At 38.6% G+C, this 23,551-nt stretch overlaps 1 protein-coding gene across 2 annotated transcripts in view; it reads left to right on the forward strand.

The window, feature by feature from the left end:
* Nucleotides 1–4,094: 4,094 nt before the first annotated feature.
* Nucleotides 4,095–23,551, forward strand: part of LOC126473597 (FACT complex subunit Ssrp1) — a 90,501-nt gene continuing 71,044 nt past the window's right edge. For both annotated transcript variants that reach the window (XM_050100751.1, XM_050100759.1), the window contains exons 1-2: nucleotides 4,095–4,256; nucleotides 15,027–15,212. In XM_050100751.1, coding sequence (XP_049956708.1) covers nucleotides 4,200–4,256; nucleotides 15,027–15,212 — 243 coding nt within the window. In that variant the 5' untranslated portion in view covers nucleotides 4,095–4,199. The remainder of the gene's footprint in view (nucleotides 4,257–15,026; nucleotides 15,213–23,551) is intronic.

A 23,551-nucleotide genomic window follows, 5' to 3' on the forward strand; every position in this document is an offset into this window, starting at 1 on the left:
TACCTTCAGACTAGGTCTTGGCATGTTGAAGGAAAGAAAACTCAATGACTTCTCCATATACGACTTTCACAACAATGACATGGATGTACTCACAAAGGAAACAATACAAATGGTGCAGAATCTATTGTCAACTGTCTAGCAGTGTAGCCAACAGAAAAGATAACTCTCGCATGCTCAATTATATCTCTGGCAAGGCTGTCTATATCAGGTATATTTCGCGTCTCATATACAAGGTGCGGAACATCGTGTGTCGAAGTTATTTTAAAAAATTATTTAAAATAGTTCTATTCACGCCATCCAAATATTTTATACACGCCATTAAACGGGAGAGTCTAAATTTTTCGAAAATGCATTTACCCAAAAATCGATTTTTTCATCGAAAAACTCATTCCATATACCCTTAATTGGACAGTAGACATTTTGATTCGTTTGTTTATGTATGTGAATAGTTAGGGCCATGGAAAAATAATTCTCTTATTCTTCAACTAAATAAATATTTGTCAAGTGGCAAAATGTTCTTACACTGTGCTAACTCTAAAGGTAAAAACAAAGCAGAACTGTTGAGGGAAAAACCTTAAGACCAATTCACACTGGCCATCATGGCTCCGCCATGTTACAGCACTGTCGCGTCAAGGTGTATTCATTCTGTCTGTCACGTCACGGGACGTCAAGTCAGTTCAAGTCATGTGATCTCAGTTCACATTCCTGTCCTTCGTTTTCTTCTTCGCAGGGAATTGCCTCTTCGCAAGACGTTTTTTCAACTATTTTTTCGTGTGAAGTGCCCCTAGACAATGCCATAGATTACATGTATATGGATGCTGGAGTCCACTTTTGTGAGAAATTGACATTTATTGGACTCAAATTGTTTGCTGCTTGTAGGGTCACATGTATACTAGAGAAGAACAATACAAAAAAATAGCATGGATCCTACAAATGCTTTGAGTGGTACAGAATGGGAAACACTATACAAGGAGAACAAGTAAGAGGCATTTGTATTTTATATTTTAGAAAACTGAAGCATCAGTTTTTTTTAACTTGTTACTCCAAATTGCATTCAGACTTACTAAAAGGAACACAGTGCTACGAGCTGCCATCACGTCCTGTAGAAACTGGTTTGTTTAAAGTTAAATTTAGTTGCTAGTCCAGTGCTAATTTTGATGCAATTTTCATATTTCCATCATTACCTTTACCTTCAAGATTTATAAGTTTTCTTTCCATCTTGTATTTGGATTTTTAATAATACAAGTACCTTATTTGTACCGGGCTTAGCTATTGAAAACGCATAAATTTGTCCACCGAAGCTTACAAATGTGATTCACACACAATACAGAGAGCTACTTAACAATAAATAAGCCTGACATAAACACATCTTTAAACAACAACTCGCAGTGTCCCAAGGTTTAAGTCAAATTCTTTATGAAACATTACAAATGCATGACAACATACAAATAAATTCCACCAACTAATCAATCTGATTCTAGCCACAGAACTTTTTTGAGTTGAAGTTGCAGCCAAATTGCAGTCCAATTCATTGTAAAGATTAAATACAGTGCCAAACGTATAAAAATTCACTTTATAAATGTAGTAGAGGGTAAGTAATTTAGTACACTCATGTCATACAGTCCAGATTGCTGCCTCACTGCTTCAGTTAATCTTTCCTAATTTATTATAAATTTTAACAAAAGAAATAATGAAACGAAAAATTTATAACAAATTTATAAAAAAAATTATAACAAAAACTATAACTTCAAAACTATCTGTTCCCAATTTTTAGGGAGATCTTAATGTTGTCCATCTTATTTACATTCGTCTTAGACTTGATGTGTGACTTCATATTGTGCAGTTTTTCATAATTTGCCGGTCTGAAATTTCTTTTCCAAAACTAACCCTGTAATGGTGTTGTATCTCCTTAATACTGTCTGCCTTCTCCCTTCTTGCGGCCGAAGTCTGTGATTTGCTGATGATAGCCTGATAATCTTTAATAATATTCATGAGGCTAATTCGGTATCTTCCATTTAGGCACAAAAATAACGTGAGAAAAACTTTCGGTAACACAAGCACAGGCAAACGAAACAAACTAAGAACCAAAGTTCTCTTTGCTGAGATCTTACTCAGTAGGAGAGGTAGTGAGAAAGTACACCCGGGTCAGAGATTATACTTTGTAGTTTTTATTCATAGGAAACGGAGAACTTTCTCTGAGAGTGTGCTTTTGCACTGAGTATCTACTCTGGAGAACGTTCTCGTTTTTATTCATATGACCCAGTTGGCAGATGGGCTGTCTGGGGACAGAAAATCTTGGTGCCGATCGAGTGCGCTCGGCTGGCCTCTGATCTGCATATCGTAGCGCTTTCTGGTGGTAGTCAGCGAAAGTTTATGTAATCTGCTGTGTACTGTTCTTATGTTTTGGTTGTAATGCGTTCGTTTACGTTAATATAGCCCTCATTTGAAAAATGTAAAAATAGAGTTGCAATTTGTGCTCTGTAACATGTGGCAGTAATAAAAGCTTACATCGACAAATTGTCCATGCTACAGCCATGATAATCGAAATTTCCTTAAAAGTTAATCTTTCTACAACAAGGCAGTGTCGGATCCGACACCGCCTTGTTTTCGTTTGGAGAGGAAACGGCCCTAATGTGTGTTACATAGCGTATGTAAACCAAATGTATTTGATTTATAAGGGGAATAACAGTTTCTTTTAGCCAAGTGTTGTATATGACAAACTTTACTTTAGGAGAGTGAAACTCAGCTGAGGAGCTAAGGAATAGCTTCCTATTTAACCTGTAATCCTTACTGTAGATTAATTTAAACATCATTCCCCTTGACTTTTCATCTTGAACGCCTCAGATCTTGCTATCCCAGAACATTATGGAAAAAAACGATGTTGCTGCAATGTTCTTCTACTCTCATACCAAATATTAGGCTTCTCATATGTGGAATTTTATACCAAATTTCATCAAAATCGGAACTGATGAAATAATAAATTTATTTTTTTGAACAAGCTGAAAGTTCGCACTTTTCTCGTAATTTCTTCATTCAAAACGTCTTTAGCAAGAAAATTTTCTAGGTCACTACTCCGAGTCTATGCACTATACAGCAGTTTCACCAATTTTCAAAATATTTCTCACACAGACAAAAACTACATAAAGACTTTTATAGTATAGATCTTGCTCTAACAAATAACACATTAAACCAACTTGAGTATGTCACAATGCCTGTCAGCTGTTTCTGACTCTCCACTCAAGCGCAATACATTAATGAATACTTCTGTACCTCCATGATTGTGAAATATGATTACAACAGTCTTTGCGTTATTGGTAAATTCATTACATAAAAATACATAGCTACTCGTGAACTGCTTTAGTCAGGTACTAACTTCTCGAGAGAACTACATAAAGTTGCGTCACTTAAAGATAAAATTCAGGTTCAGGTTAATGAAGGAAACCAGTGTCAATGATGTTTGATCAGCCATTGTTTATAAACACTGGATTCGAGCCAATCAATCTGCTCGTCTGTAACCAAAAATGGTTCAAATGGCTCTGAGTACTATTGGACTTAACTTCTGACATCATCAGTCCCCTAGAACTTAGAACTAATTAAACTTAACTAACCTAAGGACATCACACACATCCATGGCCAAGGCAGGATTCTAACCTGCGACTGTAGTGCCTAGAACAGCTCGGCCTCTGTAACCAGAAATATATAGTATTAGTCGTTTAAGATAATAAGAACTGGTACATTATATCGCGAAAAATTACTCTTAATTTGGGGAGAACTGACCCATGTTTTTAATTGTGGGATATATTTTCGAAGTTGTTTTTGTGAAGTCATTCATTTTCGTAAACTAGATCCTAAAACAATTTAAGCTATCTACGCGGTTAACATACAGTTTTGCATTTCGTAAGGAATGAATCGAGCAGCTCCTTGTCCTTTGCGAATGTATAAGCTCTCACAGGCTGTCACCTGGAGGCGCTATGTGCTGCAGAACAGTCAGTCGAGCTCTACAGATCGATCACGTGCTCGGCACCAAGATTTGCTGTCCCTAGACACAAGTCCCTCTGGCTAGTGCAATATCTTTCACAGCTTGTTGACAGAAACTTTGGTGGTGTATGCTAGTAGCGGGAGCTGTACCGAAGGACTGAAAGAAGTGGATGTGTGTGTGATTATTTGTGTCTTTTGTGTGTGAGTACGGATTATCCACAATGACGGTGGATTTTCTCGAATATTCGGATATTTCTTCGGAAGTAAAAGGCGCTATGGTAAGCTGTTTTAATAGACTGCTGTTTGTAATTTTTTGTGTGCTGAATGAGGATATTTTTTAATTTGAAATAGCACTTCACTGATAATATGTAATTTGTAGCTCTTTAGTCGCCGCGTAGCTTAAATGAGAAAGCAGGATATCCTTTAAGCATTAAAAACTACATTTCAGATAAAGCACAGCTAACACATGCCTTGAAAGACGTTTTGGTAGACGACTCATCCTGCTATTTGGTTGTATATCTTAACTGGGACTGTTAGACCAGCCTAAGTAAAAACGTCTATTAGGTTTCAGTTTTGACACCGCATGGCCACTGCAGTGAAGAGTAGGTACTTTGTAAAAAAAAATTTGTGAAAGTGCATAACTATGCTTGATTCTGACAGTGTACTAATTACGTAAATAATAGCAGTTCTAGTTTAATGTAATTTATTCAAATATTTGACAATCGCGCGACAAGTGGTCAAGAAAGTGAATATTACATTCAAATGTTCTATGTTTTTGGTTATGGTTTCTGACATGTTCCACACCCACGAGAATCATTTCATTTTTGGGACTGTGGAACGAAAACTTAATCTAATCTGATTGCGAGTGACAATTATGTGTTCATATGATAATGTTCAAATTGCAATTGGGTCACCATTTTTGCTCGTCTGGTCAGGTGGGAAGTTGTATGTCAACGAAAGTACATCCCCATTCCTGTGCTACATATGTGGACGTCTTAGGTCATCTTTGGTAACAAGTAACGTTAAACCATGGGAAGACTGACAGATGTGCACCATAGGCTATGATAGCCCATCCTTCCTCCTCTGTAGTTTTTCATAATATGCACCAAAACATTAGCAGATTCTTCAGAAACATTTAATATTTGATGAGATGTGTAAAGTAAGACATGCTGATGTATTGGAAGGCATGTTTATAATTCGACTTTATGATCTCAACCCTATGGAAAGCGAATATTTTATAATTTAATTTTCCTTTGTAATTAATCACATTGTGGTACAGAATGCGCATAGGGGTTTACATAGATTTTTAGAAATAGTCGCTCCTAAAATGTTGGTTTTAGTGGTAGACTGATTGGGATTACAGAAGCGGCCGATTCCACCAGTCTGCTTTAACCCAAGACGTCACCAGTATGGCGGAAACGACCATTCTCAACGTCACCAATAAGGCGCCTATGACGTCATTACATAAATATGACAACAAAGACGAAAATAAATATAAAATCAGTTCTCAACGTCACCAATAAGGCGCCTATGACGTCATTACATAAATATGACAACAAAGACGAAAATAAATATAAAATCAGTAGACACATCTCCATCCAATAACATAATCAAACTAATGTGGCCAGCACGGGAAATTGGTGAGTTTTGGGTGGGGACAAACTAAATATAAAAACACACACACACACACACACACACACACACACACACACACACACACACACACACACACACAATACCAAACCACACAACACCACAAAATCTCCAAATTCCGCTACACTTACATTATCAACGAGAAGCGGTCACTTCCTGTCGCCTACTTAGCCGCAATTTTCGATACCAAAATATGAAAGCCTAGTACTTCAAAAATTATAATCAGACCGCAACTATCGATACCACAAAACCAACAACTAAAACAACAAAAATTGGAATCGGACACTTCCCTTGAGATCAACAACTGCTCATAATACCAAAACACATATAGCTACGATGACAAATTGGTATTGGTCACTGCCCATGACCTATATAGCTCAAATACAGCTGATGATAAAAAAAAACCACAAGTGCCAATACCGAAATATGAACCACCAACACATGCGGTAAATAACACCGACCCAACAACACACAAAAACACCACTGAACATCACACATACACAAAACCAAAACAAGCCTCCAAATCGCATATTTTGCTTGCGTACGTCGCATTTCACTATCTTCGCCACAAGCCCAAAATGTTGCAGATACTTAATGACAGACATGTCGCCTCCATTTCAGCCCGCAGACGCGCACTATTAAACTTATATCCATAGCTAACAAAAGAAATCGCAAATTGAATTAAACGACTTACCGCGCGACAAACAGCAAACCAATAACATCAAATGACATAAACACAAAGGAAACTTAATTCTTAACTCATTAAAACTAATTTTCATTGTTCTATAACAGTCACGACTGATAAATGTACACCTCAAGCGCCGACACCCAAATGAACCCAATACACCACAACACGCAGAGGAAATACGGAAGCGTCCGATCCCACCCGTCTGCTTTGACCCATGACGTCACAAATATGGCGCAAACGACCATAAACCACGATTCCAATATGGCGCACATAAAGTCGGTACGTACACGTTATAAGGACGAAAATACATCGGAAAACAAACACACACACTTTCCACAAAAAGCCTAATGACACTAACGGGACAAGGGCGGATAATGGGGTGTTTTTGGGTGGGGGCAAACTAAATATAAACAAATTTAGACACCCACCCCCATACAAAACCACACAAAACGACGAAAAAACCGACTTCACAAAACTCCCCAAATACCACTAAACACAATATCATCAGGAACCGGACACTTCCCTTGAGCTATATAGCTCAACAGCAGCTCCCGATCCCATAAATTAGGATCCAACACTTCCCTTGGCCTATATAGCTCAAAAACATCTCCTGATACCAGTATCAACATACACAGCCTCACACTGGTATCGAACACTTCACTTGACCTGCGCACTGTTAATTTTATCCGTCATATCCATTCCTGAACAAAAACAACAATCGATTAATTTTACTAAAATTACCACATAATGTACAGCAAACAACACTAAATTAACATTCACACAAAATCGTTAACTCACTTAAACGAATTCCACTACAAACACAGCCGACACTCGAACAATTCTGGATAATGAGCAAAAGCAAACTGAGCCCATTACACCACACAAACGAAAATCCTGAACATACCACCAGAAACCACAACACGTCGTCATCTACAAACACGCCACACTCACAAACCAAACTCCGCGCCGTCATGATGTCACGGGTCAAAGCCGATGCGTGGGATTGGACGCTTCTGTCGACCCCACGCAGACCATACACATACCACCAGAGGACACCACCATCCACAACAAGACGACATCTAAAAACACAACACACTCATAAACTAAACTCCATGACGACACACACACACACACACACACACACCCACACACACACACACACACACACAAAACACCCTTATGTCACGGGTCAAAGTCGACGGGTGGGATCGGACGCCTCCGTTGTCCTGACTGATTTGCATTGTAGTGCGAGGTTAGGATGGTGTCAATTTGTGGAATGCAAAGTATAAGTGTGATGTCAAATTGATCTGTAGCATAACCTGATGTCTACGTTCATTCCATTTTTGACATGCTTTTTGAAAAGCAGTTTATTACACAATTGACAAATCTCTGGTTATTTACATGTTGTTTATTACTTTTTAAAAATCAAAGAGGAGTGCCTTGTAAATGTCAACCAACAATGGAAAAGGAACAAGATGTAGAAAGAAACGACATTGATAGTTGAAATGTACTTACAAGCTCTAGTGAGTTCATTTTTCTTGTTTGCTGTCATTTTTGTTTCAATTAACAAGAGGGTTTATTTGAAAAGTGTTCAACCAGTGTGTCTAGATTGCATTTGTCAGTCTCTCCGATGCAAAGCTTCCAAGGCACTTGCCTATCTCAATTTTTGGAGTCTGTGAGATGAAGCGAGGAAACACTTGATATGCATTCACCAATAGCCTTTATTTTACCTACTGGCTTTCTGTCGTATCTTTACCAAAATACCCATTATTAATTATGGGAGAGTTTTATGTTTGCAGTAACCATTGCTGTTGTTTTATTCCTTGACTGTCTTTAGGCCTTCTAGTAGATTTCTGGATTATCCTACATCAAAACCTACATAAATACTCTGCTAGCCCCTGTGCAATGCTTGGTAGAAAGTACATTGAACCAAAATTGTCAGGTTGTTGTTGTTGTTTTTTTGTCGCATTTGCTTAAGTGAGGAAAAAGTAACTGTCTGTATGCCTCTTTCACACCCTAATCTCTCTTAAATTTCTCTCATGAATCTTAAACAAGATACATGTGGCAGCATGAAGTTCCCACAGTCTTCTTCAAATTTACCGCCCCAGATTTTGTGCGAACTGTCATATCTTTGCAAGAATTTCCATGTAAGTTCCTAAAATATTTGTTGCATTTTTGTATGGCTCGCTGATGTGTTACTGTCTGAGTTTGATGTGTCATGCCTACTTAGTAAGGGCTTCAAACATGAGAGCAGTATTCTGGAATTGGTCACATTGACATGATTTGCTTTACAGGTGCACCACACTTCCCCAGAAGCCTTTCAACAAATCTGTCTTCTGGTTGCTTATTCTAATAGTATATTTACATTACAGTCTTCTTTCATATTGCTTCTTAGTATTAATCCAAAATACATGATTTGATGAGCTCAACATGTTCACCATTAATCTTGTAATTAGATACTGTCATGTTACAGGCTTTGTCTTACAGGTCTCCACATTTAGACAGCTGCCGTTCAGTAGATGAAGTGGAAATTTGTCTATCTGCTACTCATTACAATCGTTGACTGATACTTTCGTGTACACAGCTGCATTGGCAGTGAACAGTTGCATAGTGCTGCTGATCCTATCTGATAAAATGTTCACGTATGTTGAAGACATTCACAGAAGGTACTAGTTAACTTCTTTTGGGCACACCTGATGTTTTCATATTCAGATCACAACTCAAAATAGATTAAGGCAGTCCACCTCCAAAAAGACCACCAGTATTAAAGCAATGCAGTATCCTAAAGAATGTTTAGCTTGATGACTGGCTTACTGTAGCCATCGTAAGTTGCTTTGTTGTTATGACATAACATGAATAGGTAAATTTTCGATTATTATTGACAGTTTATGTATAGAAAAAAATGTTAGATGCAATTTTTACTATTAATGAAAACAGATGTAGTAGGGATTCTAAAGTGTTTACTGCTTTCTGCATTAGTCTTCATTTCTCATTTCACTCCAAGCATTATCCTTTAAATATACTTTTCATGACAAATTCCATTCCTTTGTATCCAGATATCAGTAGTATCATCTTCTTTGTGTCTGAAGTTACAGGTTTTTCTAACAGTAGGTGTTCCTCTATTCCCATCTCATTTCCATATGCTGAAGTACAGTATTCAGTAATATTTTCTTTCATATTTATACAATATCTTGTTTCTTTATTCCTATTTATTTGTGGTCTTGATATCAGAGGTGCTTGTCTGATATACTAGCCAATTTCGTGTGCTTCAAGTTTCTTCCAACCACACTGTTCTTTTGTGAACATTGCTTCCTAAGCACTAATTGACTCTAGTTGCTCTATGTATTTTAAACTTTGTATTGATTTTTGTGTTATTAGTCCAGTTCATTAAATGGAGAATTTGAATAAATATGTCTCATGTCTAACCAAAAGAATGCAGATAGTTGTACTTAGTAATTCAAGCAGTGTAGTCAGAGAGATTCTTCTGACTGGAGGAAGTCAGTTATGTATGTGGGTCCCTGAGTTGGAATCTTAGATCCTCTTTTGTTACTCATATATGTAAACAATTCCATGCAATATAAAACAAAATTAGTTCTTTTTAAAACTGACACTAGTATTATAATAAACTCAGGCATTTATGCACTAACACAAGAAATTCTAAACAATGTTCTTTGACTGGCTTTCTGTGAATGGTCTCGTGCCAATTTCAAAAAGTCACAATGTATTCAGTTCCACACATCTAAAGGCACTACACTAATAAGCATAACATAGTGTGGGGGAGTTTTAAATACAGGAGAAAATTCAAAATTTTGTTTGTTTTGATGAGAATGTAAACTAAAAAATGCACATTTTGGATCTCTTAAATCAAGTTAGTTCAGCCACATTTGCACTTGGAATCGGTGCAGAGTGTCAAATCAATAAATTCACAAATGTTTCATATTTCCATTCAATAATGTCGTGTGGAATAATGTTATGGGGCAACTCACCTTCAAAAAAGAAAGTTCTAATTGTTCAATAATGTGCGGTAAGAATATATGTTGTGATTAACCATTATCATCTTATAGACCTCTATTTAAGGAGCTAGGCATTTTGACTACTGCTTCGCATTATATTTATTCCCTCATGAAGTTTGTTGTAAGAAATCCAACACAGTTGAAAAATAACTATAATGTGAGTAAGTAAAAACCATATAAAAATGACGTTCAATATTCTACATTAAGGTCTTTTTAGCAGAAAATTTTTTATCAGTAATCAGTCTGAGCGAAGTAAAATTTGAAAACAACGTGAAAAAATAACTCCTGTTCTGTAGAAGAATTTCTACCATTGTAATGTGTAAAAGATGGTGGGTAACAATTACTAACTCACATAAAAATAAATAAATAAAGTCAGCGTTTAGCAATATTTACAAATTCACTTGTGTTGTGAATGTATACAGACTTGTTCCGCATCATTACAATTTATCGTGCAAATGATCTATGCAACATGAAACTAACTGATGTAGCAAATTTTTTTCCATTGACCGTTTTGTATGATGACTCATTATGATGAGAAACAAGTCCAAGTCATTTTACTTTCACATTCCAAATTAATTTGTAAATATGCAGAGCATTTATAAGATTGGCATTTTTCTCAATGTGAGTTAGTAAATCCTATCTGCTGCCTTTTACATATCACTATCCACCACCTTTCACACATCACGATAATAGAAATTCATCTGTGGAATAGGAGGAGTTGTCAAGGATTAACGTATTTGGTGGGCATCTTTCTCTCTTTCAGTTCTCTATAACAATGAAAACAGTCATTTATTGACAAAATAATTAATTGGATGGATAAAAAATCTACTCACCAAGTGGTGGCAGAACACACGCTTAAAAGTCGGTTGTAATTGGCAAGCTTCCGGAGCCAGTGCCGCCTCCTTCAGGCAGCAGGGTTGAAGGGGAAGGAAGAGAGGTGAAGGAAAAGGACTGGAGACGTCTAGGGAAAGGGATAAATTTTGGGAAAGTCACCCAGAACTGCGAGTCAGGGGAGACTTACCACATGGGGAGAGCTAAGCTCTCAGGTTTTCAAATCTCGTCCGATGCAGTCCCCAACAATCAGTCTTTTCTTCTCATCCCATGCGGTAATTTACACCTGACCCATCTGCCTTGAGGAGGAGCTACGGGCTCTGAAAGCTTGCAGGTTACAACCGTCTTTTATGTGTGTGTTCTGCCACTGGTTGGTGAGTAGATTTTTATCAATCCAATTAAATAATTAAATTATCTTTCTTCTCTGATACAAAACTTCCAAAGTACTTATATTGCTTGCATTATTCAGTAGGAGTGTTTTCTAGTTCCAGATCGTCATTGTTTCCACCAAATTTAAAATATTCTGTGTATAACAAGAATCAATTTAGTATATATCACCATTAGTTTTTGCATCATGTAGTTTGGACCTTCTTCATCGGTGACAAGCACAACATGATTGTCCACAAACAATTGCTTTGGTACCTATATTCTTACAATCATAAGAGCATCAGCTTTGTCAGTGAGAATTCATTTCATTAAGATTCTTCTGGGTGAATGAATTTGTTTCAGTTTGAGATGATGAACTTACTAATGTTTTGATTGCTGTTGCAGGGAAATGGCTCGCCGTATCTAATCTTACACAGTTTGTTCATCACTTGTTAACTTTCTGAATTAGCCCCAGTTCATATAAAAAAAGTTGTAGGTTTCTATATGAGTTATATTTGTTTACAGACTATAATCACTTAAGTGGCAATATTGAACCTAGGAAAACCACCTGTCTGCTTTGAAATGCACAGGTCTGACCACATGTTCACCATCACCAATTTGATACATGCAGAAATAAAGCCATTTGTATGATCCCATGATGGAGCAGTGTGCCCCTGAGTTTTCTGTAGCTTTTGAAACATAATGTCTTCATTATTTTCTTGAAGGAAGCAAAAGTAGGCCTTCTTGCGCTCTCTTAAATGGAGTAATAATAAATAAAGATTCCAAAGGCAATTTTCATATAGGTGATTTGAGACATAAGTCAGCCCAACAACATAGAACTTCGAAAATATGAAACTTAGCTTTCTGTGTGTTGAGAAGTAAATGCATGATAAACCTGAAACTTTGCATGTGATAACTTACCAACACAGGGTCTTCGAATGTAAAACTTCATTCGTGTACGTCTTTCCATTAGTTTATGAACTGAAAGCAAAGTTGACAATTTTTGTAAAAATATCAAAAATGGGTGATTTCAGACAGTTTAAAAAAAGTGTTTTATCCATACTCTTGTAAACAGTTTTCATTAGAAGGAGCATGTTCTAAACCACCCAAAAGACTAGGTTTGGTTTCACAATGTGAGAACATAAGGCTCTAAAAAATAATGAGGAAGGAAAGGTGCAGTGTAGTGCACTCATATTTCACTTGTATTCAAATTAAATCTGTCATTTTTTAATATTTAACACTTTCTGGGAGAGTTAATATAAACAGTACTGATGAGTAGGAAGTGAACTCTAATCAGAACTTGAAGATGTACAAAAAAGGGGCATTTTTGTCGCAACCCATCTTGATATGCTGCAGCCAGTTTTTCTGTTGTAATAACTACAGAATGAAACTAGCTGTAATTGTCAAATTTAACTGTGCATTACCAAGGAACCAGAGATCACAGTAGCAGAACTGTTGCAGAACAGCTATAACACAGTCTATTCTATAAACTGCTTTCAGGTTTTACAGCATTGTTACAGGTGTAAATTTTGGCGGAGTTCGTAGCAGTCTGCCTCACAGTTTTTGGGAAAGGATTCATGTTAATTCAAATTTCCAATACATCTTTTTATTTTGCAATGCTGTTGATGTGCTAGTTTAATTCTGGTGTAATTTTGTTGCTTTGCTCCATGGTGGCTTAAAAGCTGCTGGCTTCTTTTAAACTGGAGGGAGGGGAGGGGGGAGAGAGGCCGGTGTCTCCATTGCTGCGGAGCCATACTCAAAGCAGTGCAACAGATGACAGGAGTGAACTTCTTGGTGGCCACAGGCTCCCAAGTCTGATAAGGGTTTGTTTCACAGGGTCTCAAGCCTGATGCTACATTTCTACGTGTCCCACGCCACAGGTAGAAGAGGTTTCTCGACCAGTCTTTTTTTCTATTAGGCTCACTTCCTATTCATTAACACTTGTGATTGTGCTTTCCACAGAGGCTATTGAACAATTCTGAAACATAATAAATGTCAGATTTAATTTCAATGCAAGAAGAATATGTACGATTTTTCACTGTTCCTTTGCCTTGTCATTATTTTTTATAGCCTTACACTCTTGCATTGCAAAACCTAATCTGTTTTTAGGTGGTTTAGAACATGGCCTTTCTAATGAAAATGGCGTAAAACAATTTGCAGAAAATTATTGTTAAAGTCGGCTGAAAATACCCATTTTTTAAAATTTTACAAAAATCGCCAACCTCCCAATTTGTAGCTTTTAGAAAGCATTAGGAGAAAGAAGTTTTATGTTATAATACCTTGCGTTGATTAATGATCACATGCAAAGTTTCAGTTTTATCATGCACTTACTTCCGGATATATAAATAGCTAAACTTCATTTCTTTCATATGGTTATTTTTTCCCCTGGCTTTGCTTCAAATTATCTATATGAAAATTGCTTGTGATTTTTTTTAAATTGTTAGTCCATGTAAGAGAGTGCAAAAAGTTGTACAAGATGACTTTGTTTTGTTTCATTCGAGAAAATACTGTTGGAGATATGTGTTAAAAGTTGCCAAAAACTCAGAGGTGCACTGTTGAAAACTGTGCTATGTAGCCAAACAAATGACTGTATCTGTACAACTACTACACTGCTGAAATTAAAACTGAACAAATGTTCATTGGGAACATGTGCAAATGTTCAGACAAAATTACATCAAAATCTGTGATGGTCATGCAGGATCTTCTCCCAAAATTAAACCACTTGACATGCAGTGACCATGTACTGGCTTGGCATTTCAACCTAAATTTATCCATGTTATGCGGAATGTTTTGAGGACTGCAACTGTATTGTAAAATTACGTAATAATTTCTACTGCATCAGTCACTTTTTATTAATATTTAATTAGCAAGGCACATTTTGGCAGCTTGTAATAAAATAAAAAGATCCCATAGGCAATTTTCTTATAGGCAATTTGAGGCAAAGTAAGTCAAAAAACCTAGATGCTTGGTAAACATGAAGTTTAGCTTTTTATATCTTCAGAAGTAAATGCTCATGTGCATGCTCGTGTGCATTTCAGTTACATGTAGATTACATTTATATGAAGTGTGGTTATATTCATCTGCTGTGTATGCCAGTAAGGTTACGTATCGGCATACAATCCTGTAAAGAAAGTTAAACGTATTTGCAGTGTGAACATTAAGTGTCTGCATGTTTAAATTATTTCATTAGTGCATTTATTTACATTGTTTGTTGGAAATTTGGTTGTCTTCTTAGATTTGCTGTCAATTTTTCACAGCTGAAGTCATTTTCAGCCAAGTGTATTGGTATATAAGTTCCCAAATTCTTTAGCAGCCATATTTCTCAAGCTTCATCAGTAAAATTCTTGTCTGTTGTTAATATGTTTACATTGACTGAAGAAACCACTGATATAGCTTTTAGGCTGGTAAGGTACAATACTGTTAAATTGTTTTTATGAACTTCATTTACTCCTATTGTAATAAACATTTGTTAACTTCATGCATTGTGTTTGTTGCAGTGTCTTGGTCGACTAAAGTTAACTGATCAACACATAATTTTCAAGAACAGTAAAACTGGAAAAGTTGAACAGATAAATGCCAGTGATTTGGAACTTGTAAACTGGCAGAGACTTGTTGGTTCTTGGGGCATACGACTTTTTCTGAAAAATGGCATACTTCATCGATTTGCAGGCTTTAAGGAAGCGGTAAGTTTTGTCTTGTGAGTTATGCTGTTCTTTGTACAGAGCATAATAATTCTGCCAATGATATAATTTTTCTTTTTTAATACACATCATTAGAAGTGTTCCTGATTTTGATATGCGTGCTATGATATTTGCCATTAGATGATATATTTTGTTGGATTTGCAGAGTTGACTGACACTTTATTCACTCTTATCAAATACCATTCAGGACCTTTTAGTACACCACTTTGTAGCACTTAACAGTTAGTCTCGTTTTGAACAATATCTATATGCAGCTGTCCTCATCACATAAAAAATGGCTCTGAGCACTATGGGACTTAACATCTGAGGTCATCAGACCCCCTCATCACATAGCTCTGCTTCCCCGCCTCTGTGACTGAGGTCACTAAAGCACACTTGTGTGATGGCATTCAACCCAGGGGTAAGCTGGTTTGAATACTCGTGGTAGGAAAAATTTTCACTGCCAGTATTTGGCCAGCAAAGGGGGAGGGGGGGGGGGGGGGGAGAGGTAGTGGTAGTGGTGCGATGTTCCTGATCATTGGTATTTACCTTGTGTAAATACCAAACATCTCCACAGTTGTATGAGGGTAAGTCCCAAGTGAGGGCATGTGGCACTGTTGATTGTGATCTGCCCATCTGGATGGGGCGTTGAAGATTGGCAGCCCCCTCGGTGCTACTCCTGAGGAGTAGGCTATGGGCTGGCACCGTATTTCACCCTCTCCCTTTTCTCTCATCACCCCCCCCCCCCCTCCCCCCGACACACACATGATCTTGTTGTTTTTGTTTATCGTATGACATTGTCAGTTCAGCCACGTAACTGTAAGTGTGAGAGTAGTGTTTTAAGTGTTCATGTTGAGTGTAGGTGACTGCAATGGATGTGTGTAGTATGGTTTTGTCGTATTGGTGTTGTATGAGGGTAAGAGGAGGGAGACAAGGCCAAGAAAAATTCTTGGATAAAATGTGAAATGGTGAATTAAATTGACAAAAGGAATAAATATAAAGATGCAGCAAATTAAGTGGCAAAAATGAATAACATTTTCAAAAAAGAAATGAAACAGAATGTGCAAAAATGTCAAAGATGGGATGGCTGGAGGAGAAATGTGAAGCTATAGAAACATTATGACTAAAAAGATAAATGTTGCCAACAGTAAAGTCAAAGACCTTTGGAGAAAAGAGAAGCCCTTCATGAATATATGAGCTCAAATAGCAAATGATTTATCCAAGAGGGTAGGTTGACGAAAGGCAAACCATGTTCGTAATCTTTATAGATGTAGAGAAAGCTGCTGCCTGGATTACAATATTTGAAATTTTGAAGGTAACAGAGATAAACTGCACAGAGTGAAAAGTTATTTACAGTTTGTACAGAAACCACATTGCTGTCAGAAGAGTTAACGTACATGAAAAGAAAGCCATAGTTGAGAAGAGAGAGTGATAAGGTGGTAGTAAATACAGGGAGACGAAATCAGAACTTCGAGATTTGCCTTGCCATTCACCGGCACCAGAGGACTTGGAAGAGCAGTGGAATGGAACAGATAGTGTCTTGAAAAGAGATTATAATGTGAACATCAACAAAAGTAAATCGAGGGTAATGGAATGCAGCCAAATAAAATCAGGCAATGCTGAGGGCCTGAGGTTAAGAAGTGACGCTGATAGTAGTAGATGTGTTTTGCTTTTTGGACAGCAGAATAATTGATGATGGCTGCAGTAGAGAGAAATTAAAAGCATACTGGCAACAGCATGAAAAGTGTTTCTGAAAAAGAATAATTCATTGTTAACACCTGATATAAATGTATGTGTTAGAATGTCTTTTTCATGAAGTATTTGAGTTGAGTGTGCTCTTGTATGGAACTGAAATGTGGACAAAAACATTCTAAACAAGACTAGGATATAAGCTTTCAAAATGTTGTGCAATAGAATAATGCAGAAGATTAGCTAGGTGGAATGAATCACATATGAAAAGACACCATCAAGTTGGTGAGAAAAGAAATTTATGACGCAACTTGACCAAAAGAAGAGATGGATTGATAGGACATATTCTGAGGCATTAAGGAATTATCATCTTGCCAATGGAAGTTAGTGTGGTGTAAACATTGTAGGAGGAGAACATATTAAGTGGTTTCAAATGGATGTAGGTTATGTAAGTCATGCAGAGATGAAGAGGTTTTGCACCGGATAGACTAGCATAGAGTGCTTCATTAAATCAGTCTGAAGATGACGATGATGACACCGACAATAACAAATGTAGAAGTGGCAACATTTTAACAAAAATTTCATTGTAAGTTTTCATTTTTATCAGAAGAACCTTGGAAATGCTGATTTGATGCACTGCAACAAAGGTTGTTAATGGGAGGGGGAATATAATAGCTTTTAGCAGGACTTAACCATGACAAGCAGTATTGAATAGCACATTGGACAGTGTTGCTGCTGCCAATCTGTTGCAGTATTATGGGACATGTTTTATGCTCAAAAAGTATGAACTACTTGGAGAGTGAAAATTCTTCTGTATAAAACTCAGTGAGGATTCTGCAGATAAAGCTCTCCAGAACTTTGTAAGTCCCAAGGTGCCATAGACCTCCTTCACCATTATAATCAAATTTGGACTTTTCCCAGAAGATGGCGGGAAGCTATTGTCGTCCCTGTTCTGAAACCTGGAAAGGACAAACATCTCCCATCTAGTTATCGCCCCATTTCTCTCAAGAGTACTGTTTGTGAGGTTTTGGAGTATATGGTGAATTGCCGTTTAGCCTGGTGGCTGGAGTCCTGAAGCCTATTAACACCTGCCCAATGCAGTTTCCGAAAGCATGGTTCTGCAGTTGACCATCTTGTTGCTCTCTCCACTTATATCATGAACAATTTTCTTAGGAAACACCAAACAGTAGCAATATTTGTTGATCTGGAGAGAGCATACGATACCTGTTGGAGGACAGGCATCCTCCACACACTGTTCTCTTGGGGCTTTCAAGGTTGGCTGCCCCTTTTTATTCATGAATTTATGGCAGACCGCACATTTAAAGTGCGGGTGAACACTACTCCCTCCCAAGAAAACGGGATACCCCAGGGCTCCGTGCTAAGTGTTGTACTGTTCGGCATTGCCATAAATCCAGTTGAGGATTGTCTCCTTCCCGATGTCTTGGGCTCCCTCTTTGTGGACGATTTTGCGATCTTCTACAGCTCTCAACGGACCAGCCTTCTTGAAAGACGTCTTGAAGGCTGTCTCGATCGCCTCCACTCTTGGAACGTCGAAACCGGCTTCCGCTTTTCTCCCAGTAAGACCGTTTATGTCAATTTTTGGCATTGTACGGAGTTTCTTCCGCCTTCCCTACATCTATGCCCTGTCAACCTTCCGTTCGCGGACGTCTCAAAATTCTTGGGTCTTATGTTTGACAGAAAACTGTGCTGGTCCTCCTGCGTTTCCTATCTTTCGGCTCGCTGTCTGCGATCCCTCAACACCCTCCGTGTCCTGAACGATACCTCCTGGGGAGGGGACTGAGTAGTCCTTCTCCACCTCTCGAGCACCTTAGTGCACTTGAAATTGGACTATGGAAGCATAGTTTACTCGTCTGCTCGGCCGTCTATTCTTCGGCATCTCTACTCAGTCGACCACCACTGTGGATTGTGTTTAGTGTCTGGAAGTTTTTACACCAGCCCTGTGGAAAGCCTTTATGCCGAGACTGCTGAACCTGCACTGTCCAGTAGGCGAGCTGTTCTTCTGAGTCTCTATGCTAGCCATCTGTCTTCCATGTCTGCTAATCTGGCCCATGACCTTTTTTTTTGATGCCGCCTCGGATTTAGGGTATGCAGGCCGCCCTTCCTCTCTACTACCACCACCGGGAGTCCGCTTCAGTCAACTGCTGCATTCCCTTTCATAAATCTTTCTTGACAACTGGGGGTACAGCACCACCTTGGCTCTGCCCCCGGACCTGCCTCCTCCGTGACCTTTGTCAGCTTCCCAAGGATGGCACCCCTTCTCTTGTTTATCGTCAGGCATTTGCTGCTCTATGCGCACAAATGAAGGATGCTACATTTATTTACACTGACGGCTCAAAAACATCATTTGGTGTTGGGGGTGCCTATATTGTTGGTGACACCCCAAATCGATTTTGGCCTCCCGGCCAGTGTTCGGTTTTTACTGCGGAGCTTTACACTATTCTCCAGGCTGTCCAATACATCTGTCGCCATCAGCGGATACAGTATATTATATGCTCATATTCGCTCAGCTCTCTCCTCAGTCTCCAAGCTCTCTACCCTGTCCACCCTCCGGTCCACCGGATTCAGGACTGCCTCCACTTGCTCCACTTGGGGGGCATCTGTGTGGCATTCCTCTGGATCCCAGGACACGTTGGTATCCGTGGAAACGAGGCGACCGATGTAGTGGCCTAGGCTGCAGTCTCTCTTCTTCAACCTGCTGTTTGCTGGTCTACAGAGTGTTTTATGTCGTCGTGTTGCTCTTTTATGGCACACACATTGGTCTACACTTCCCAATAATACATTGCGGGATGTGAAAGCTCTTCCCTGTGCTTGAACCTCTTCCTCCCAACCTCATCGTCGGGAGGAGGTAATTTTAACTAGACTCCAGATAGGGCACTGTCTTTTTAGTCATCGACATCTTTTAAGTAGCGATCCTCCCTCACTTTGTCCCCACTGCTCTCAACTGTGGACGGTGAGACACCTTTTACTTGAGTGCCCCTATTTTACTCCATTAAGCACCTGTCTACAGCTGTCTCCTGATATATCTTCCATTTTAGCAGATGGCACACGCTCAGCTGATGGCATTCTCAAGTAGTTTTCTAAGCTATACTTCTGTTTTTTAGTTTCCCCACTTTCTGAGTTTTGCTCCCATTACTGCTGATTTCCAATTTGGTTTTTTTACCTTTTCCGAAGCTAATGACTGTAGCAGTTTTGTGCCCTAAAAAAAGCCAGTGAAATTAAGAGATAGGCCAGTAACATTGAGAGTGCAATGGGAATTTCACTGTTAAATGCAGAGGACGGAGCAGATAGGTGGGAAAAGTACCCTGTGAAGGCTTTTGTGAGGGGGGGAGGGGGGGGGGGAGTAGTTACCTGATGATGTGATGGAAGAAGAAACAGGAGGTTACAGGGAAGAGAGAGGGTATCCAATTTGACAGGGGAAAAGATAGGGGATCCAGTTCAACAGGGAAGAGGTAGGGGATCTGGTTTGACAGGATAGAGGTAGGGTTCCAGTTTGACAGGGTAGAGGTAGGGTATCCAGTATTAAATCAGAATTTTTAGAGCTTTGGATTACTTACGATCAAATAAGGTGGAAGGGTAGGTATCATTCCATTGAAATTTCTAAAGTAATTGGGGGAAGTGGCAACAAAACGATTTTTCACGTTGGTGTAATAGACTGTATGAGACTGGTGGTGTCCCACCTGACATGGATAAACATCATCCACACGTTTCCGAAGATTGCAAGAAAAGACAACTCCAAGAATTATTGCACAATCAGCTTAATAGCTCACGCATCCAAGATGCTGACAAGAATAATATACAGAAGATAGGAAAAGAAAATCAAAATCAAAGATGTGTTAGATGATGATCATTTTGGCTTTAGGAAAGCCAAGCAACCAGAAAGGCGGTTCTGATCTTGCAGCTGGTAATTGAAGCAAGGCTGAAGAAAAATGAAGACACGCTCATAGGATTTGTTGACCTAGAAAAATTGTTCGACAGTGTAAAATGGTGCAAGATGTTTGAAAATCTGAGAAAAATAGGGGTAAATTATGGAGAAAGACAGATAATATAAACTTTATACAACAATCAGAAGAGAACAAAAGACCAAGAACGAAGCGCTCGGACGAAACACAGTGTAAGGCGGAAATGTAGCCTTTTCCCTCCACTGTTCAATCTGTACCTCGTAGGAACAGTGATGGATATAAAAGAAAGGTTTAAGAATGGAATTAAAATTCAATGTGAAAGGATATCAATGTCAAGATTTTCAGATGACGTAGCTGTCTTTGGTGAACGTGAGGAAGTATTACAGGATGTGTTGAATATAACGAACAGTATAATTAGTACACAATATGAGTGTAAGTTGAAGAAAGACTAAAGTAATGAGGAGTAGCAGAAATGAGAACAGTGAGAAACTTAATGTCAGAATTGAGAATCAAGATGTAGGCGAAGTCAAGGAATTCTGCTACTTGGGCAGAAAATAACCAGTGATGAACAGAGCAAGGAGGATATAAAAAGCAGATAGCACTGGCTGGAAGGGCACTCCTGACCCAGAAAAGTCAAGTAGTTTCAAACATAAGCCTTAATTTGAGAAAGAAATTTCTGAAAATTTATGTTTGGAGTACTGCAGTGTGTGGTAGTGAAACATGGACTGGTAAACGAGAACAGAACATAATCGAGGCATGTGAAATGCAGTGCTACAGACAAATGTTGCAAATTAGGTTGACTGATAAGGAATGAGGAAGTTCGCTGCAGAATCAGCAAGGAAAACACTGAGAAGGAAACGGGATAGATTAGTAGGACCTCTGTTAAAACATGATACTAGAAGGAGCTATAGTGGGTAAAAACTGTAGAGGAAGACAGAGATTGGAAAAAAATCCAGCATATAATTGAGGATGTAGGATGCAAATGCAACTCGGAGACAAATAGAATTGGCACAGGAGGAAAACTCTTGGTGGGCTGCATCAACCCTTACACAAGACTGATGACTCAAAACACTCATACACTCTCAATCCTCCAACCAACCCCAAGAATCAGCTAAAAAGGAATGCCACCTTTGTTGCTCAGTATCACTCTGGATTGGAACAACTGAACCATATCCTTTGCCAGGGCTTTGATTACCTCTCATCCTTCCCTGAAGTGAGGGCATCCTACCTGAAATCTTTCTCACCCCTCCTAAAGTGCTGTTCTGTTGCTCACCCAACCTATAGAATATCCTAGTCCTTTTTATGCAACTCCCACTCCCAGCCCCTTGCCACAGGAACCATAGGGGAGACCAAGGTGCAAGCCCTGGCAAATTCACCCACCCAGTTCCTCCTACTGTATACATGCACTGGCAAAACATTGCTCTTGACAGTTCTCATTACTTCAAGTTGCAACAGCAGCCTCTTACACATAGCAGACAATATGGTTTTCTGTTCCATTTGGTAAATGTAAGCTATTGCACAATAATAGTATACATACGAATTAGGTTTTCACTTGCTACCACAATGACAGAAAATAAACAAACACACAATAATGTATATATAATCACAATAAAGCAAATGTTTTCGATAACAGACCAAAGAAATTCAGAAAATAAGCATTTGATGGTGCCTGATATTTTGAAAACGATATGGTACGTAGTTTACAAGATAAGTAGTGACCAAGATTGTAACTTTTCGCTCTTATAATGACAATGATGCAACAAATGATCGATAGTCATATCTTTCCACTCACCATTTTAAGGGGACTGTGTGCAATTCCATCCAGCTTCTTTTTAAGGGGACTGTGTGCAATTCCATTCAGCTTCCTATTGTCACTGGAATCAGCGTCAAAATTGTCTTCATGTTCATCTTACAAACACAAAACGAATGAATGTCTTTCCCATAGTTTTATGCAAGATTATGCTTTGAGCCATAACAATATGCATGTTTTCTAACTGGGCTTTGCATTTTTAATGCTTTGTAATGGAAATACGTGCTTTTTGCACAATTTTTAGTGACGTTGGAACCCCTGAAAAGTTCACTTTCTTTTAACGTTACTACTAACTTTGCTACTGTAGGAAAGTCTTTCCTGATGTAGTAAGCATAAATATGCTTGTGGTTGTACCAGTTTTGAAAAAATCCAATTCTGTGACAGGGTGAGGTTGTTTTTTCTTTTTTCCAGGTGTCACTAAAAATATATTATCCGAACCAGATGGCTCAGAAGTGTTAAGACTTGTGTCTACACCTTTCGACTTCTGCAGTAACAATCCCTTACTTACTATTGTTTTTGCAGTAGTTCAAGAACTTTTGATGTTCGTATCATAACTTTATCAACAGGAACTGATGGCTGTCCATGAGTACTTGCGTGTCCTTTCTCCTGCTCATAAAACTCAAGAGTTCTTTGTAGTAACTTCAGTGCCTTACTGTCTAGTGACATGCCTTGATGCAAAGGATTGCCACTAGGCGAATGAAGTTTTTTGGAGTATCAGAATGTTCTAAACCACAGCAAACCAAAGTGCAGCACAATGCCAGGACACAGTAGAAATGATCACAATGCACGTTGCTTATTTTCACACCAAACGAAGCCGGCAGTGTGGGAGCTCTGACATCATGACCGGCAGCGAATACCACGCTGGAATTGATTCACATCTAGCTCTTCTTGCTTCTCGTTCTTTATTTACTTGTTAACCTGTT

The sequence above is a fragment of the Schistocerca serialis genome, chromosome 1 (genome assembly GCF_023864345.2).
Source record: "Schistocerca serialis cubense isolate TAMUIC-IGC-003099 chromosome 1, iqSchSeri2.2, whole genome shotgun sequence".
Taxonomy (NCBI): Eukaryota; Metazoa; Arthropoda; class Insecta; order Orthoptera; family Acrididae; genus Schistocerca; species Schistocerca serialis.